The following is a 20,202-nucleotide window of genomic DNA, read 5'->3' as shown; positions in this document are numbered from 1 at the left end:
GCCACAGGGCAACCACGCTTTAAGACGTCCTGAAGTAAAGAGGGCGGCGCACGCGCACGGTAATTTGTTCTGTGAACTTTCTCTTAAAAAATAGCAAAAATGAATTAAATACAATATAAACTGAAAACCTACATTGAGTGAAGTGTATCTGAATGAAAGGGGCTAGCTTTTACTAATGAGCTAAGATTCTATAAAACGTTGACGCTCTGCTAAAGGAGTGAAGGTTGGCAAGTTATGCTGACTCATACACTGTCTGCGAATATGTACAGCCGACTCTCACAGCACCTTTACGCCTTATAAAACACTAGGAATGTCAGTATTGAACCCGTACAGGCTTGAGTTATTTTGACTATGTTATTGGGCAAATTGCTGATAAACAATAGCACCGTTGAAAACATTAAATCGAATTTGTCGTTTTTCAACACAGAGTTTAACGCCTTCAATTTTATTTTACCGAATCTCGCAGTCTGAAGTGTCTTAAAGAAGAACACCAAAGCAAATTTACTCTTTGATGCTCTCTTAATCTTCAAACATGTTTTGGATGAAAGTTTGTTGTAGCCAATGGCACCACGAAGGGACTAATTTAGAGAATTATTGCTAGAATAATATTTTTACTCTTTTATTGTTTTTACACTGGTCTTGATAATTTCTTGTAGCTTGTAGTTAGGAAATTTGTTTTAAATATCCAAGCAATTTCTGTTTGATTATTATATTGTTTTTGTGACGGGATGTATGCATTCATTGATATTACACTAGCTAAAGGAAAAAAATAATGTAGATAAATATAGTCAGTGTTATCATTCGCTTGAGGTCAATAGCGTGATACCGGAGCTTGGCATTTTTGAAATTTTGCCATAAGAGATGCTGTTTTGACGTTTTGGAGCACAGGAAATCTCTGTTTGGTGATATAGTAACAGCAATTCTAATCCTCTGAGAGAATAAACAAGGCTACGTTTATTACAGTAAAAAACCCACTACTCGGCCCAACTTTGATATTAACAGAAGGAAAGTGGAATCTTTTACGACAATTTTGCTGAGTGAAGGCTGGAATAGGCTAAGGTTGGTTGATCGTTTTTTTTTCTTGACATTCGTGTAATTAATTTTCAAACTTGAAGAAATGCATTCTAATGGGTGTTTAATAATAATGTCTCTATAAAGCTTTTTCGATCTCACTTAGTGACCGTCTTAAGTTTGAGTGGGAGAGAATTTTGGCAACCACTAGAAAATCTTTAACACTTCTTTAGCGCCATCTCGTCTTAAGAGCGACCCACAAGCTCACTACTCGTACTTAAAGCTCTATCAGTTGTCAGGGTCTCGAGATTTTCTTTGCGATCAAAGATAAAATATATGCTGTTTTTACTCACGATGTGGAGATGTTAGAGCAATGCTGTAAATACTTGACACACCTCCAAAAGGGGAGTTGGTCGGCTTACTAGATCGAGCTACTTAGGAAGCACTGCCCGTGAAAGCACAAGGCCGGTCAGATTTGAACTTAGCGCCAACCTGCCTCCGTCGGTTCCTGACTCTCGTTGGAATACTGATAAGGTACATAGTGTAGTTTTTCTCTCACCGTGCGCTGTTTTTGTGTCTCATTGTCCACCAAGACAAAATAACTTTGAGCATGCGGAAAAACTTATCTTTTCTTATTAGGAAAAATATGAACGCTTGATTTCCTGGCAATTCCTGTAGACTCACTCTGATTCAAGACTGGACATGGGAGCCTCTTTCAACGTACTTTTTGTATTTGTAGGAGAATTTTTTCCCTTCCTTTTTCGACGTTCCAGCTCTACTGTTTGACTATGACTACCATGAGTTATTAAAATTTCACCGTACCCAGCTATAGCAAGACAACCACGCGATCAATATAATCCTTTGAAGCAACTTAGCACTGCGGTTTCTATGTTTGATTACCTTTCACCGCAACAAAAGCGGCAGAAATTCTGTGTCGAGTATTCTGGCCTTTTATATTTGAGCCTTTATAAAAAGAAAGAACTATATAAGCACTTAAATCAAAATGAGGAATGGCATTCAAGTTTTTTGTGGAATGCATCGCGTTATCCATGACATTTGTTTACAGTTATTGAACCAGCATCCTGATCAATGATTCTGTGGCTAGAATTGAATCGATAGGGTAAAATATTCTCTTGGCCCTTCTTAAGTGTAAAAGTGTTCCTTTTTCAAAACAGTCGAGTTGTTTTCAAAAAGGCACACTTTAACACGGGAGTATTTAGTTTGTCTTTTTGTGTTATAACGGCTGCATCATTTTCTGTGGCATTACCCAGATGAGAAGAATTCTACAAGTATACTAATGCAAGCGCGACAATCAGATTGGTTGAGCTACTCGTATACTGCCAGCAGGTAAATTAAATGGCTTTCAAACATGCTCAAATGTAGTGTTTACACGAAACCCGACTTCAAAAAACTTCATTTGTTATTTGACACATCTAAGAGATTTGAAGTTCCTATACACTCACAGTGAAGAAAGCTGGCAAGAGATAAATACATGGTGTTTGATGACTCATGCTTTCAACTGGTCCACGTGCTTAGAACAATAAATGAGACTGAATCAAATTAAACTCACGTGAACGCACTTTGTCACACTGGCCAACTCGGAGCATCGTGACAGTTGTTACTCCGAGTTTTCCCGACTGTTTCATCGTTTATTACAAGTTATAAGCTTGATTACAGAAATTCTTGGCACCTGCCACCCATACAAACAGTGTAAGTTTGCCCTCGTTAAAAGTACGTTTTCTTTTCTAACATGCAAAGCTCTACTTTCCTCAGTTATCTCGGGCTAATCAGGTCCACGAAACCACGTCGACCAAAACCACCAACTTCCTGTAGGAAGTGAAGCATATATTTTTGTTTTGAAAAAATAACTTCGAATTACAATCTGTGTGACGACTACTGTGAAACTATGAGACAACACAACAGCCCTTGTACGTCATCTGGTCACGTGATCATGTACACGTGTCAATCATGATTAAACGGCTCTAGCACTACAGCTGGCACTAGAACAAAGTTCTACCCGATATCAAAAGAACAGATGAAAATGAGCGAACAGTTAAATATTACATCCTTTTACGTGTAACTTCGATGAGTAAAAAGCTTTTCAAAGAACAAATCAGTCGGTACGTGCTGCACGCGCCACACACTATTCGTAACCATGGAAACCAAGCCCTGCTGCAGATAAACGCACGATCATTATATTTCCGATATATAATCTCGGCTTTACTAAATTCTTAGCCAACGAAAACAAGCCAGACCTAGAGAAGGAACGGATAGAATAGAACACAAATTCAAGTATTCGAAAGGTTAGTTTCTTTGTACGTTACCTCATTTATACTTAATAATTATTTTTCCACCTTTATCGTCTCAATTTCCGCTCAAATGCAAATCCAAGGTGCTTGATAACAAACTAAATCAAACCACAAAATAGGGCAATAAAATCGAGAATATATTTTCCCACAGTGAAAAGGTAAAGGAGTAACTAAAAACGAGATTTTTATATTGTTTTCGTTCGTGTTTCGTCTTAAAAGTGAAAATCAGTTTCATATAATAATCTTTATTGCATAGTCGCTTCTTCACTTGTGTTCTGCCTAGCATGATGTTATTTGTTTGCAAGTCGACGAAATCTAAACGATCCAGAAATAAACGGCAGTGGAAACTAGAAAAAAAATAACATTTTGCATCGTAAGAGTCACAAACCTGAAAATTTAACCTAAAATCAAAATTTAGGTTTACTTGCTAAAAAAAAATCCAGTAGAACCACTATGCGCGGGAATTGCTTTCAGCAGCAGCTTTCCAAACTTCTTTGGAATGATATAACACAGTAGAGTTTCATATCGTGACAACGGTTTGACAAAGTGTGGTAGAGAGCCGTTTAGGCCGCTAGCCTAGCATGAATTTCAGAGCAACCCCTTATACAGTAGCAAACTTCCAGGGGAAATGAAAATTGATCGAGAAATCAGGTGGTTCCAGAAATCAGGGGTAAAATTACAGAAAAGTACTATGGAAGGGAAATGAAAATTGGTTCGAGAAATCATGGCGGGAGTTTCGAGAAATCGGGATTCTATTGTAGATTTTACTCTTAGTCTTAATTGCGAAGATTTTAGATACCGTACGCTACCCTACTTCAACTTCATACTAAAACGGAACTGCTCTTGAATGTTCTGATAAAGCCGGGTATACGTTGTTCCTTAGCCACCCAACCCTGCGGGTTAAGATTTTGAGATATTTTACTTACCTTAACGTCGCGTTAAAGCGCGGCGTATGTAGAATCTTCACTCTTACTAAATGTCCGAAACATTTGCGAATCGTTTTTTTATCGTAAACTATTAAAACTGTTAGTCGGCAGCTAACAGTTAACCGGCGTGGCTGATCGACCTTTTTTGATCGTTAGCAAACTTTAATCCGTGAAATCGTTTCTGAGCCATTTTACTGAAAAATAGCAGTTAATCAGTTTTATCAACTACTGCAAACTAAAAGTGTCTTCGTCAGCCAAAACGACACAACAGTACTGATTGTTAGAAAATAATCTCTTCAATTCTCTAAGAGCCGTGGAAGTGACGTAAGCTTGACGTCGCTTTGACTGAAACACGGCAACTATGGGCTGAAACACTTGATGCGCATGAGCGAACTGATACACACGATTTTCCAATTCCATTCATTACATTTTTTCTTTTTATGGTGGTTAGTTTGATGGTTATTAGAGGCAATATTCCCTTCTATAGCTAGGACTTGTCAGTTTTTATTTTTATCAATTCTCGTCCCCCGGCTTAGTGAATCGAAGTTGTTGAAGCGGAAACTCTATGTCCTATGTCTTCTCTGATATGATGCGTCGGCGAGACTTGAGTGCTGTGGAACTGACTTTTTTATAAGGCGAAACTCTCCTTGTTTACGCTTTGCCTACTGAGTATCTAACGCTAGCTGAACGATAATCATCTCATTTAAGATTTTAAAGCTGAGTCTTTTTGCATGACTCACGCCTTTTCTTTCAGGCGAAGTTCTTGAATCCATTCTCATGACTCATAACTGCTTGAAATTGTGGCGAAGTAGCCTATAGTTGCTTTTAGTCTTTTTTTCTTGTCGTTCAGCAAAGGATGAAAACTAAAATGACACAAACACAATCACACACACACCCAGCTGTAGTGTGCGCTTTTTTATAAACGTGGCCGGTTGTCAAACACAATCGAACTGCGGCGCGAAAGCGCGAAACCAACGAAAAAAATCGACTACACCTTGAACGTTTGAAAGCCCAGTCGAATATGTGAAACCCCAGAACTTACTTTTCTAGTCTCCTACGCAGACGCTTTCTGCAATCGTCACGCGTTACTTCTAGTGCAAGCACTTAGAAAAGTTAACCATGTGTAGAAACAAAATTATTCCGCGTTGGATAGTCATGACTACCCAGCGAAACTTTAAATTAGAGTCAATTTGCCAGTTTCAAATTCCTGACATGATAATTTGAAAAAAAAAAAAAAAACGACAGGTGTCTTCCATTACCACTGTCTTAAACTCCTGCCCAGGTATTAAAATCGAACTTTTACTCCCTTGGAAATTCGATTTAAACGTTACTATTTTTTCTTTATACATTTTGCATATTTTTCCTTTAGGCAGTGTGTAGACACTCAGAAAAGAGTTTCCTTCCTGCTTCGACAAAGGGTACAGGAAGGAAATTGGACTAAAAAAGTAGCGTCAACTTTGAACTAACTGAGTCAATGCTCAAGAACACTTTCTCCATTATACTGGCCAAAGTTGTCCTTTATTATAAGTTATAGTACAACACGTTTGCAACAGAATGCGAGGTAGCAAGTTAATCAATTCCAGATTCAATTATGTATATCTAACCATGCAGCATGGTTAGCTATAGCTGTCATACTATAAATACTCCGCGCGTTTACTCCTAGAATAGAGCGTACGCGTAGCGTCATGTCGCGCTCTGTGCTCGCGGTTCTTTACATTTCGTGTTTAAAACGTACACTAAACTAAAAAAAAGTAGATACTCGGTGCATTCTACGCAGAAAATGGTGAAACGTTTATAGGAGTGCTTAAAATACTGTTAAAACAGTCAGACAATTCTGGGATAGCCCCTTCATCAGTGTTTTGTAAACTGGTCTCAAAGACAAACGCGCGAGCTTGCGCAAACTTGGTGTCTTGCGAGTGCGTGGTTCAAAAATTTTTTTTTTCGTGCGTGAACACGCGCGACACTTTGAGTAACTCAGTTTGAGACATCTACAAAACACTGATGAAGGGGTTATACCGAAACGTCTGACTGTTTTAACAGTATTTTAAAGGCACTTCTACCATACGTTTCACCGTTTTTGTCAATTAATTTGAGTCACGCAGCAAAATCTGTTTTGAGGCATTGAACGCCAAGCTGCAGGCTGTTGCCCTGTCCATCGTACAGTACGGAGCTGTATAACGAAACATCATGTTCATAATACTGAGACTGCAAACAGTCTTTCTTTTGCAGGGGGGATAAACGCGAAATTAGCAAGCGAGGGAGAGTCGAAGGGAGAGCGATATACGAGTTGGCGAAGCCGCGAGCTGCTAGTATAGTAGCGCGGGCTCGCAGCTCGCGGCTTCGTAGCTTGAAGATGGACTCAATACGGTTTAACGGTCGCTCGCCCAAAGTCCCGCTCAAAAGGGAGCTTTTACCGCCTGTATACCGCGTTCATTTGCTATTTTTGCGTTCGTCTTCACGTACTTTAGAGCAAGAGAGAGACTGCTCGCAGTATAATATGTTCGAAAAAAATGAACGCCTATTTTCAAGGCGCGTCTGTCGCCACTGAGCGAGACAAAATTGACGCGCCATAGTTTCAGTTGTTTCAGTCTTCAGTTCAGCTCTTCAGTGCATGCAATATACGCGCCAAAGAACCTACAGGGGGTTAGGGCAACTGAAGCCAAGAATAGACAAGGTTTTGGTGACATCCGGCGTTTTCAAGAGCCCAGCTAGGGACCAGACCACCAAATGCTATTTTTACAAACGTTGTCAAGAATGAAATATGATATATCTAATATTATTCTATAACTGTATAGTCACACCCTATTTCAAACAAAACAAGTTTGCTGTTTCGTTATGTAGTTACTGTTCTTTAAGCAAAATCTAGATCACACAAAATCTACCTTACATGGTATTTTTACAATAACTTATAACCTATGTACCGATATCTCATTCGAATTTCGAAACATTGACACCATACTCCGGCCTAGCCCCAGAGCTGAGAGAGACTAATGTACCCGATTACAGACTAAAACCCTCAAAAATCAATTTCAAGAGCATTTTCGTTAGTTTAATTAACGCTCATACTAACTGGATCCCGCGTTATGATCCGTTAGATTTTTTTTATACCCAGGTTCCATTTCAAATGCGATATGATCATTCTTGAGGTTGTAGATGGTTGTAAGAGGTTTAGAGGTTGTATAGAGAAGATTAGAGACTAAACCACCTCCCAGGGAGCTTATTTCTGATGCGCGAATTCCGCTATACATTTATAGTTTCCGTTGCGGTTTACACTGTAGCAAAATAGCTAAACATATCATGACGTCTTGAAGCAAAATATAGCATGATATAGGCGTTCTACACCCTTATTTTAATATAATTTAAGTCCAGCCTTGGCGGTGAAGCCGGGCAGTGAAGACTGCATACTTGCACAGAAACCGAAAGCTCAGAAGGTGCGTATAAAACTGAAACGGATTGCGAAAAAAATCGTGACGGAACTTCTATCCTTTTTGGAGAGATTTAGGATGTTTCGTCATTTGTATAAAACAACAAGATATAGGCTTTCACTTTCTGAGATGTTAGTTCCGGAGGGAGTGCAGTGCTCTTCAAATAGTTCATGAGACACGCCTTTCTGCGCCGCGTAGATGAAGTTCATGTTTTAGAAAGAACAAACAAACAAACCGAAAGAATGAATAAGGCACGGCTAAGTACAGAATTTGATTTCGAAAATCTTTGTTTTGTTTTGTTTCATTCCCTCTTTTTTTATATATATAGCCAGCGCCCACATCCTAAACCTTTCTAGACTGCAAATTCGAATGATTGAATTAACAGCCTTGATTGGGGTAGAGCACGGAATGCGCAAACGAAAGACATATAAATGGGCATCAAAAGATCCTTTTTATTTTGTTTTCAGACATTTTTCAGTCCTCCCTTGTTCGCGCCCATTCGCACCCCCAGTCTTTGTCCTGAAGGGCATCCTAAATATAGCGTTTTGCAAGTTGTTTTGACTGCGCAGAAATATTGTGATGTTGAAAACAAAGTCTCTTTTTTATGATATTGGTATCGGCCTAACTTATGCCGAGTGAAGACCAAGTGAAGTAAATTAAACGCGCTAGTCCGACAAACATGTTCGGCAAATATTTGGGTTATGTTAGACAACAAAACACTTTGTAAATAGCCTTTGAATTAGAGCCGGGAAGGACGAATATTTTATGTAGATTGAACATTTTGGAGCGTTGGTTTTACTCAGTGCTCAAAAGTTGTTTTTAACCTTGTTGTATTAGAAACCGCGATGGAAATTGACAGGAAAGGGCAAACATAAGTCTCGAGAGGCTTTTTAAGATAAAATCTCGAGTGCCCTGCATGGCTGGTCGAAAAATGAGCTATCTCAATTCCTAAGCCTAATTGAAGTCTTTGTCATTAACATTGATACTATCAACCGATTGCAAAATATATTTTTATTTTGATTACTCAAGCTTTAATTTGATCTCGACAGAAAGGTGGGAAGCTGACAAATTTGCATTCAACAGGAGAAAGGACTGGGTTTTAAGCGAGTCCGTGCTTAGCAAATCGATCGCGCGCGCAAATCGTAAACCCAGTCACATTAAACATGTGTCAGTCAAGACCAAAACAACGATTTTCATGGAGATTACGAGAATACTGCAAGACGCATTTGTAAAATAATCAGTCTCCCAGGATAAAGCCATACGCGGAAAGTATTTCCGGTCCGAAACCGCAATGTAATTTTGGCATTGTTATTGGTCGCCATTGTCAAACGCCGGAAACCAGTAATTTCCAGAGATAACACTACGATTAATTGACTTTCATACCCGGCGTATTTACAGAATTTGTGTAAAGAGAGAACGTTTGCTGTGATTCTGTCACTCGAAACAGAATTGTTTGCTGCTTTGAAAGCGCCTTTTGTATCCTTTGTCAACAGAATCCAAGACCAAGCCGCCATGTCGAGTGATCCTCTTTGTTTCCATTTCCGGCCGCCAACAACAGATAACGTCACGATTCCGTTTCCGGTTAATTTCCGCAAGCTTGCGGCGATACTTCGTCACGTGCAGGCATTTTTTAAGCAGCGATCGAGTTGTAAACAAGTCAAGTACACGGTTTGCAACGCTTTTCGATCCATCTGAAGCTTTAACGCAATTGGTTTTATTTCGCATCCAAAAACGAACCCGCGGCGTCGATTTTTCAGCATTCACTAAGGTGACAATGTGGACAGTTTGCCCGCCGCGTAATTTCCGGTTTACAGTGAAGAGGTCACTGTGTGATTTGTGCTCTTCACAATAACCGTGCTAACTCTCCTGTCTTGTTTCTTGTGGTTTCAGCTTTTTGTGGGCGTAGGGCGGAAATATCAAGAGGTCCAAGGCGTAGAAAGCCGGTAGAATGTATTCAACGCTAGAACATCACCCGAATTTAAACTGCACAGAGAAACGACCGAGATTAGACGGGCTACCATTGACTCACGAACCCCGTGTTTGGCCTTACAACTCAAGACCAGAAATGTACCCTTATCAAATTGATGCAGCGAACGAACATAACAAATCAAACTCAAGGTAAGTTCATTCTGCTAGCGAAACTCCGTCATCTAGAAATGTTATGGATTGATTTGTGACTCAAAGTTTTTTTTCTTGTAAATTACTTTCAAACAGTACGTGCACACATATGAAACCGTTAAAGCAAGTCGGAAAAAAATAATTGCTGTCATGTCATCTTTGTAGCCAAATTTAGCCCACATGTCAGACCGATGCTTCCGCTCTGATGCTTTCTTTTCGTTTTTCGTTAAATCCGCTAAACCCGCCTCGCTATTTCCTCTCGAATCGTTATTTGACTAGGAAGGAAGGCTGAGTTCCACGAGTATCGCCTACAAACACGATACAGAAATAATACGAGTTTATACAGTTACAAATTCAAGCCTCGCGCGGACGATTTAAAATCTCGTCAGCCTCTTAGCAAAACCGGGAAAACAATTCAGACAATTTTGGAATAATCGAAGCATTCATTTATTGTTTGGGGTGAATGTTCCGTGGATAAACCAAGACAAAGGTGAGCAAGATTGTTATGAATAACAAACTTCATTCACTCGCTCAATATACCAATAATTCACTCATTATTTAAATTCATCTGTTCATTTTGTTTTTAAATAACTTGTGTTATACTTACGAGTACTTAGCTCAGCAATCCGCTTTCGCAAACAACGTAAAACCAATAGAAATAATATCTTCTTAAAAATGATAAGCTGGCGTTTCGTACGATCTCGTTGCTTTAAGTTTATTATCATGATGCTATACGATTGGAATTATCTGGAAACGCCTCAGTCACCCCGCGTACCGCTCTATTGTTTGAAAAGTTTGCTTGAGTGGAATATCTTATTTGTTCTCCTTCCAATTTAGGAATTGAGCCAATATAATTCAACTGCCAAATTTTTAGTGTTTTAATGTCTCACGTTCTTTTTCAGTCATTGATTAACTGGGTAAAACTACGCCAAACCCCAAACATAGAAATAAAAAGTGGCGAATTAGAAACCGTTTGGATGAGTCGTTAAGTTTATTTTTATTTCTTTGCCTATTTGCATGTTGCATGTTGTTTGCATGCAGAAAATTCGTATAAATTCTTGAGTTCTTTAAACTTCGAAAGTAAAGAGGAAGCTATATGAATTTCCTGTTTGGAAATGCGTAAAAGTCCCCTAAATTGGCATATTGCGTTTTTTTTTCTGGTTTAGCTTTCCGGTTTTTCATAGTAAAAAAGAGTGCAAGGGATTCTAACTTGTCGTCTTGTAAAAATTTGCTGTAAATTAATTTTTCATGTTTAGCTTTATCCTCCAAATAAGCTTGTCTTGAGAGATGGCAATTTTTTGGAATACGTGTTTTTATTTTTATTTTTATTTTTAAGAATTCTTATTTTCGATTCAAACTGGCGATAGCACTGAAGTGAGATAGCGAGGAATTTGTGGAATGCAGACCGTAGACGTGGGCTGGGTCAGGTCTGTCCTGCGAAGTTGGAAAACAACATGTTATCTATCAACTCTCGTGTGCTTTCTTGACAGAAATTCGCAATATGACTTGGGAGTGGGGTAAAGCCCAATTACAAAATGAAAGAACTGTCACTTTTTAAAGCGGAAAACACCGGAAAACACTTGAAGCCACTTACAGTATCTTAGAAATTCTTTCATATAAAAAATAAGGCTTGTAAAAGCTTTGAACTTGTGCGAAATCAATTCAAAAAGCCCGGCCTTCTTTTGTTTTTCATACTTTTACCACTATACAGTTCGTTTTCGCTTCATTGCTGGTTTTAAAAATTATCATAAGAAATCAAGGTCTCAATTCAGAAACGCCTTAACGAGAAATCTGGAACAGAGCTTTAAACTGCTCCTCATATATTTTCTTTTAATTTTGTATTCACAATATAATATTCCTTTTGGCCCAAGACTTAAGAAAGTACCAAGTACAGACATTTTCAAACGAGAATACCTTTCCAAATGACAAAACAGTTTTCAAGCTAAAATCACATAGCAGCCATTACTACACGATTTTTTTTCTGTCGTTTTTCGCTTCCAACACGCAAATGCCATCGAATGAATTGAAATCATTCAATGTTGAGGTCAGGCCAAATTTGGAAGCTTATCTTTCTTATGCCTACAAGGTTTAGTTTGCGGTCCTTAAGCACGTATTTTTTATAGTCTCGATCTGGTTTTACGTAACCTTAACCGCAAAAGGAAAGAGCTTTTGTTTTTGCTAATTTATTATAACCTTAATCTTCCTGTTCGGCCTCCACATTTCATCACGTCTTCAAGATTTTCGGCATGGTTGCTCACGGTCATTGTTTACTAAGGCGCGAAAATCGGTAACGTAGATGCTAATTACTGGCTGAATCCTCGTAGGAAATCTGCCAAGTCACGATTTAAAGAAAAAATTGACTAGTTAGCGCTGTTTGAAACTTATTTTTTGGTTTTTGGGGAAAACAGCAATTGAGAACGACGCCTTAAAACTTTAATTCTTCCTATTCAGATCGCTGTATTTTGTTTTGGTGAAGCGTTTCCTAGAAATGCTAATATGAGCCATTTCCTCAAGAGTATATTTTCAATAACCCTCTCTCTTTATAAGGGGTTTTTACGTCAGAGTAGTGTTAAATACATGACGTATATCTGTTGAAACGAGCTTTAAAGCAGTGTTTTGTATTTTTTTGGCCATTGTCAAAAACAAACCGTAGGTTGTTTAACTAGAATCGACCACTGCAAAATTCTTTTGTTTGAAGCGGACAATTTTTACCCCTTTGCACAATGTCTTCATCCAGGTAAATTTATATTATTGTTTTTTAGCTAAAAATATATTAAATGGTTAGTTCCGTCCGTTTTTGGTTATTCCGGAATTCCGAGATTGTTGATAGTAAGATACAGCTATATATAAGGAATATCACCTCACCGCTTTCAAGCTTCAAATCCAGAAATTTCGTCATGTTATTATGGGGGCGGCTACAAGGCGTGTTCGTTGGCAACTAAAGTTAACAAAGCAAACAAAACTTGGCCTGTACTGGCTAAACGTCACTCAGAACTGAAATATCTGGATTTAATAGCTTGCTCACTTTCTTTCAGAAGCCGCTTTTTTGTCTGCGTTTTCATGGATGAAGTGCAAAAGAAGCCGTGACTTCCGAAATATTTGTAGGCACGATTCGTGCCGAGAATACAAACACGCTTGACAGGAAATTAGCCATTGAACATTTCCGGTTACATCAAATAGCTTATAAGCCCCGCATCACGCTATCCCTATATGTACGTGGTGCGACCTAAGTTTATTTTCAGAAAGGAATTCGAGTAGTAACAAACGCATTCATGGCTTGTGTTTCTCCCAGGTTGGACCCAGCTCTAGCTTACCCTGTACCTCTTCGACCGAGTGTTTTTCAACACGCTCGCTTTATCGACAAGATGCAGCCAAGTGTAGCCAGAATAAAACAAGAAAAGTATGAAATTGCCTACCAAGAGGAGCCGTTGGGTGAAGGTACGTAGATTTGACATTTCTATCGCGCGAATGTTTCGCTGGATAAAAGTTTCAACTATCAAAATGCGATTCTAGAACAAGGAATCACTCCTAAAGTATTTTACTGATGCGAAACGTTATCTACAGCTGAAATTAGCAAGTTTAATGAATTACCCGTGATAAAACGTACTTTTCAGTTTCATTAGTTTACAGAACACCACTAAAGAACAAAATTGGCTAGAGATAAATGTTCAATAAGTTATGAAACACACGACGAAGCCAGAGTACTTGTTGTTCAAAGAAAACCGATTTTACCGTATTGGAATCTTACAACATTTTCGGAATATTCATATTAAGATCATTAACGGAACATAATCACGCCGAAAGTGGACTTTTCACTCCTTAGTTTTACAAATCCATGTATCTATTTCTTTTCTAAATAGATATATATTTCAAGGTAAACTAAACACAGTTCACCGGAATATGCACGGTTCTAAATTGACGTAATTGCTATTTAAAGGACTTTCCGTAAACAAAGTGTTGTGAATATTAATTGTTCGATGAAGAAAAGGCATTAATAAACACTAGGGTAGCATTTAGCCTAGTTAGAACCCCCCATAAAGTCATTTTATTTAAGTTATAAAGTTGTGCAAACATTGGCTGTTCTACGTTATTATTAAACCGGCGTATAGTTACCAACACTACTGCAGAAAAAAAGGCTCGCAGAGTACAAAATAGACAAAAAAATGAATAATAAGTGAACCGTACTACAAGAATATGCTAAAATACGGCTATTATTATTCAAAGAAAGGAAATACATCTAAACTTTGTTATAAAAATTGAAAAGGCCTTTACGCATAGCACAAAAAAAAATATGAAATTCATCTTTAAGGGGACAAATTGGGGTTGCAGGTATCCTACTGTATGTGGATATAAAAAATAAACTCATTTTTTTTTATAAGAACCTTTCTTATAAGAACGTCGAGGCTGAGATAAGGCCAAAATTTAAGAACTTCCTAAGAACATGCCCAAAGCTGAAATTTGGTTTAGAACGAAGTTTATTCTTTCCTATTTGTTGTGAGTGACAAAGATATGTACTAAATGAATCAATTTTTATTTAAAATTTAATAAATAAGAACATTAAAGAACATTTTAGGCTCAAATATTCAAAAAAAATTAAGAACGTTCAGCCTCGGCTGAAAATTAGACGTGTATGAGTGTAAATCTACAATGTTTTACTGTAAAGAGAACGATAAACTAAAAAAAGGCGACGTTTTTTTCCTAACTGACCACAAAAAAAAAATGAAATCTAACTCTAAGGGGACAAATTCGTGTTGCATGTATCCAACTGTATGTAGATATTAAATTATATCGACAGTGTTTTAAGAAAACGATAAAGAGGAAGATCTAAAATTACAGCCGGATGTATTCGTACTAAGAGTGAGCATCTCTTTCTTTCGCAGCTGACCCGAGGCGCTGGAGTCGAGAGGATGTTACGCGCTGGCTTCAATGGACGTCAGAAATGTTTCACCTGGGAAGCGTCCGGCCTGACAGATTCCAAATGAACGGCAAAGCCCTCTGTCTCATGACCATGGACATGTTTTTGTACAGAGTCCCGGAAGGAGGCAACATTCTCTATCAGGACTTCCAGAGAAGACTCAGAAATGCCGTAGCTATGCAGAATTAACTTCAGTTGGCAAGCGTAATGACTGGATTGAAGACAAAAGTGAGATTTAACTGGCTTTGGAACTCAGCTGCACAGATAGTTGAAGGAGATAACATAGAGAGGCGTCGTTGTAAGAAGAAAGCACTGGCAAGAAGGCTGATAAAGAAATACTGCATGAAAAACGGCATTCAAGGCAAGATTTTGCTGCTCTTCAAGCTCGGAATCTGTGCATCGCAAGTTTGGAACTTTGTTTGATATGTGGATAGTGCTGATAGATACTCATGTGAGAAACTATTTTATTTAGAGTTATAAACCAACTGCTAAAGGAACTGAATTTCCAAGGATATGCTTAGTACAAGATACTTTTTTAGACAGCCTTTAGTAAAATGGACTTAGCCTAGCTTTTGTAATATTTGTAAAAAAAGAGAGAGAAAATTAATTCAGAACAAAATATTTTGAATGGATGAAAACTTTGATTTATGTAAATAGTAAAAAGAAATGCTTTATTAATACCAACTTTACATTTTCAAATCATGACAACATACGCCAAAAAAGAACACAATCATTTTATTTCATGGTATTTTCAAGGAAGTAGTCAATATAGCATGCAATATAATTTACATTACAACAAAAGACTTTTGATTGTTTTTGATTTCGTGATTTCACCAGCTTGGACATAAACAAAAATCCCACAAATATTCCCCCCTTATAATGAACTGATGACTCGGTGTTCGGTGCTAAGCCTTATAATTGTTATAAATAAGTACAAAAACGCCGCCGAAAATTCCCCGACTTTCGCACACTTTTGTAATAAGCCGCCTCACGCTATTCGTTTTTGTTAATTCTATTTGGAAGAACTTTTCTCAGTTAATGCGTTTCAACTGGGATAATCTGGCTATTAAGCCATTTCCTCTTATAGAGTGGAATCTTGCGTCCTGCATAACGTGGTTTCAAACTTATGTTTAAGGCTGAGGACGCATGAAAGCTAATGAACAGTTCTTTCAAATTGCACCTTAGACTTTTTCACGAATTTTTGCATTCTGATGCTCTCTTGAGCTAAAGGGTTACGTCTCCTAATCTGCTCTCTTGAATAAATTGTTGAGGCAAAGCAAAAAAAAAATTAGGATTAAAGCATAAAGAACGAAAGTAAACACGGTTTTAATTCTTTTGTGAAATACCGATACTCATAAATGCGTACAGATTTTACACTTTCCCATCCCATAAAGTGACTCTTTGGTCAAATGCCGGTATTTAAAAAAAAGCGTACAGACTAGACAACACACCACAAGCGATACCCCGATTCTTAGTAATCCAATCAAAGGCATCGCGTTAATTCTCACGTGCACGCCAGCACGTGCACCAGCATATCGGCCACATTCAAAGAGGACGCTATGTTGCTCAGACTGACATGATAAACGTCTTCGTCGAGCCAGTTAGCCCGTATACCCTCGTGTCTTATCCCGATTTCTGAAGAATCGAGCGACTCTAAGTATTTCTACTCCCCCTGGATAGGATACTAGTCCAACACCGTGTTCCTCCCCCCGCTCCCCCTCCACCCCCTAGCATTGAATTCGCCTGTGCCCGTTTATATGGCCTCCTGATCTGGGTGAAGAGAGGCACAACGTGCCCTGCCCAAGACCACAAACACAACTTAGCCTGCAGGGCTCGAGCCTGGACCGTTCGATCCGGAGTCCAGCGCGCTAACTATTTATTCCATTCGGCCACCGCTTTTCGCTCACAGAAATGACAATCCTGGACTTTAGAATCGGAGAACTAGACGCTGTTGTTATTTTAACAGGGACTCCTGACTTAGCTGATATTTCTTTAGTTTCCCTATTTGCACTGAAAACCCCCCGCCCCTCCATCGTTAGTGAAAATGGGGAATGTTAATTATTGCCATCAAAAAAAAGCTGCGTTATTGAGTAGTGTAATTAAAGAGTATGATATACTCCAGAAAGCTGAATTTATGAACGGCAGAAATAATAATGTCGAATTGCATTGTTAGGTTTTGTAACTGAAGACCTGTTTCTTCCACTCTGCTACGTCCATATTTCCCTCGCATACCCAAGAATCTAGTTTCACCAGATCTAATCTAATCTCTATTCTATTTATCCTGATAACAAGTAAATTCAAGTCGAATTTGCTCAGAAAATAAAATTCGTGATCCTCCAACGCGAACCTATTACCTTTCAGAGGGTCCCAAAACATTTTACGTGAAACGTGATTACCTGGGGATATTTATTTTCAGGTGAAACGTGATTCAAGCTTTATTATTTTGTTAATTCATTTTATAGAGAGAATTTAATCACTGCACTCAAAATACGAGAAAAAGCTGATAGGCCACCATACTCATTTCTCTTATTACCCCCCCACTTCTCCCTCGGCGGAGGGAGAAGTGGGGGGGGGGGGGCGGCGGTAGAGGTGCTACATTACATACATTACATAGGTATGTGCTGCTAGACGAGTTCCCATTTGGACCTTACAGGCCATTGATGGAGTTCCAAGTTTGGCCGTTTAGTCTGAGATGGAGTCGCTAAATGAAAAAAAAAAAAAAAAAAAAAAAAATACGCCAAATTGATACCTTTCTGCTTATTCAAATAAGATGGTTTTGAAATGTGTGAAAATAAATAGCGGACGCTGTAGCCGAGAAAATTTGAAAATAAAAACATCCTCTTCATTTCCGGTCTGAGGTGGGGTTTACAATTTAACCCTCTAGTCTGAGATGGGGTGGCAAATTTAAGCTTTTCTTGGTCTGAGACAGGGGGTGGGGGGTTCTAGGCTCCAGCGGAACACCCCACCAAAACTTTTCCAAGTGCCCCCTCCCCCCCCACCCCCTTCCAGGGTTTCGATCGACTCCATTTATTCATTTTCAGCTAAGTCGCCATTCATTTATTGTTCTATACTTGTCAGAGTTATCTCTTTCGAATTCATGTTGGAGGCAGAGGCCACTCCCGTCGTCATCAAAGTGAATCTAGCCTGCGTCGCACGGCGCAGGCTAAGTGCCGCTAGTACTAGCAGTTTCCTGTGTGATATTTGATATTTTTTATTAAGGTTTCCGATATTTATGTTTAGTATATACTGAAACAGTGGATAGCGTTGTTGGCGCTCTCTGATTGGCTACTCAAACTCCGGATATCCTTTGCTATTCACCTCCGAGCAACTCGCGCGTAAAAATTGAAATCATTAACTAGAATAAATCAGAATTTAAATCATCCTTTTTGGGTAATTTATTTCACTGTTTTAATATATGCTAAAATCGGCGGCGAGGTAAATATCCAGCAAGATTGGCCACCTCCACTGTTGCGCTTTTGGTGCTGTGAGTGTTCTATTAGTGCTCTTCCGTGTTTAGTGTTCTATTTTTAGAAAATGTTGTTACTATTTTTGCTAGACGGAAAATGCCGGGGAAGTTAGCACCATTATTTATATACCTGCATGTTGAGCAATATCCTGGAACTTATCTTAAACGGAAGTGTTAAGCAGTCGATCAAGGTACAGTGAAACCTATATGCAGCGGACAACCCCGTGGAATGCTTAACAAAATGGCGGATTTTTTCTATGCGGCTTTGGTCGCGCGAGAGAAAAATCGTCGTTTTCTCCTTAACCATGTTTTAAGATGAGTATGGTGACCTATCAGCTTTTTCTCGTATTTTGAGTGAAGTGATTAAATTCTCTCTATAAAATGAATACAGATCAATTTCTATGTTTGAAAATAAATTATGCTGAGTATACAGGGTCTTTCTGCCCCTAAACGAATATGGTGACCGCTCTTTTTTATTTCAAAACTGAAGTTCCTTTAAAGTAAACAACCAACAGGAAAAGTTTGAATGAAAATCTGTGTTCAGTTCTATTTCAGGGGTGTCCGTTTAAAACAGGATCCGACAGAACGCACGCTACTACGCATCACATTTTATGAGCGTTCGAAGCGTTTGGTATTACTCTCGTAAACTATGCCGGTGCGTTTGTGTTGATATTGTTATATTGATAAAAGCGGAAAATTGATCAAAGTATTATAAAAAGTCACACAAACCGCACGGTTCACGTGATCAGTGTAAAAGAAACAATTTCCGTACAAATAATGTACAATATATTACTTGGGCGCATACCGTAAAATTCCGGTTATAAGCCTCCCCCCGCTTATAAGCCCCCCCGGTTATAGGCCCATCTACCTGGAAACAAAAAAATACATCCGATTATAAGGCCCCCCCCCCCTCCGGATATAAGCCCCCCTCTACCGGATGACAGTACTGAACAGGGCTAAATGTTGCTTTATTATGCGTTTTTTTAAAACTTAAAAACATATTTCAGTCAACACTCCCATGACACTTTTCGAAACGATTTTTTCATTCCGCTTATAAGCCCTCCCGGATATAAGCCCCTCCGTTTATAGGCCCGCCCAAAACCCCTTACGAAGTTGTATAAGCCCAGGGCTTATAACCGGAATTCTACGGTATGCATTCGCATAAGGCAAAATTTGATGTTTTGTTTTTTTTTTGGCTAACGAACCTCAATCTTCTTCTTCTTCTTCTTCTTCTTCTTCTTCTTCTTCTTCTTCTTCTTCTTCTTCGAATCTTCGTTCCTTACTGTGCAAGCTTGACAAAACGAGCGACGCTCGAAAGCCCCGTTTCAGAATCTAATTTTATTGGTTTTAGAAACAATAAAAATGACTGAAAGTAACACCACTCGGCATGGAGTTCGTCGAGCCATGCTTCAAATCTCGTTTCCAGAGCCGGTGCGTTTTCGGTCAGCGGTGAACAAACGCTCAACGGCTCTGGGGCAATCATCCTCGGAGACCCAGGGGCAGTTAGTGGGGCGAAGGAAACGCGAAAATGCGGGTGTAAAATAGCTGAAACTGCGGGGGAAAAATCGGCATAAAAAAGTTGGAGCGACTGACAAATGTCCCTGGGGAAAGAGTCTTACCAGACCAGTTCAAAAAGCTCTTTGAATACTGCCTCCTGATTGGGCAGAAAAATCATTTGTATTCCCTTCGCATTATTTTGCCCAATCGGCGACCAGCCTGACTACAGTCCTTTTGGTGTGTTCTCATGCGTATTATGTACACAAAGCCAGTTTGCTCGCCATATCTGTCTTGCTTGTTCGCCAAGAATTTGCTCGGGAAGGAAAAATTTCGGCTAGTGCCTCCCCTGGTCGAAAACGTCGAAAGTTTGCACTGCTGAAATGGATGTTTTGAGATCTTTTATGGGAAGATCGATGATAGCTTGAAGCGAAACTTTTCCATTTCAACAGTGTAACTAGCATATCGCTAGTCTCCCTCGCAGCCGTTTTTAGTGTCGTCACGCAACATCTTAAATTAAGTAGTTCTGAGGTAAGAG

General features: G+C 39.0%; 1 protein-coding gene across 2 annotated transcripts; it reads left to right on the top strand.

The window, feature by feature from the left end:
• Window positions 1-9,300: 9,300 nt before the first annotated feature.
• LOC144664503 (uncharacterized) lies at window positions 9,301-15,505 on the top strand. 2 transcript variants are annotated; one of them, XM_078525665.1, is made up of 4 exons: window positions 9,301-9,439; window positions 9,562-9,789; window positions 13,082-13,227; window positions 14,670-15,505. In XM_078525665.1, the coding sequence occupies exons 2-4, from the start codon at window positions 9,620-9,622 to the stop codon at window positions 14,891-14,893; spliced, it is 540 nt and encodes a 179-aa protein (XP_078381791.1). In that variant the 5' UTR covers window positions 9,301-9,439; window positions 9,562-9,619; the 3' UTR covers window positions 14,894-15,505. The 2 variants fall into 2 exon arrangements, with proteins under 2 accessions (XP_078381791.1, XP_078381792.1); XM_078525666.1 differs by lacking the exon at window positions 9,301-9,439 and having other exon boundaries at window positions 9,522-9,789.
• The last annotated feature ends 4,697 nt before the right edge of the window (window positions 15,506-20,202 follow it).

The sequence above is a fragment of the Oculina patagonica genome, chromosome 8 (genome assembly GCF_052425735.1).
Source record: "Oculina patagonica isolate OP01 chromosome 8, crgOcupat, whole genome shotgun sequence".
Lineage (NCBI taxonomy): Eukaryota > Metazoa > Cnidaria > Anthozoa > Scleractinia > Oculinidae > Oculina > Oculina patagonica.
The sequence above is the reverse complement of the archived record's forward strand: the minus strand, read 5'-3'. Positions and strand labels throughout refer to the sequence as shown.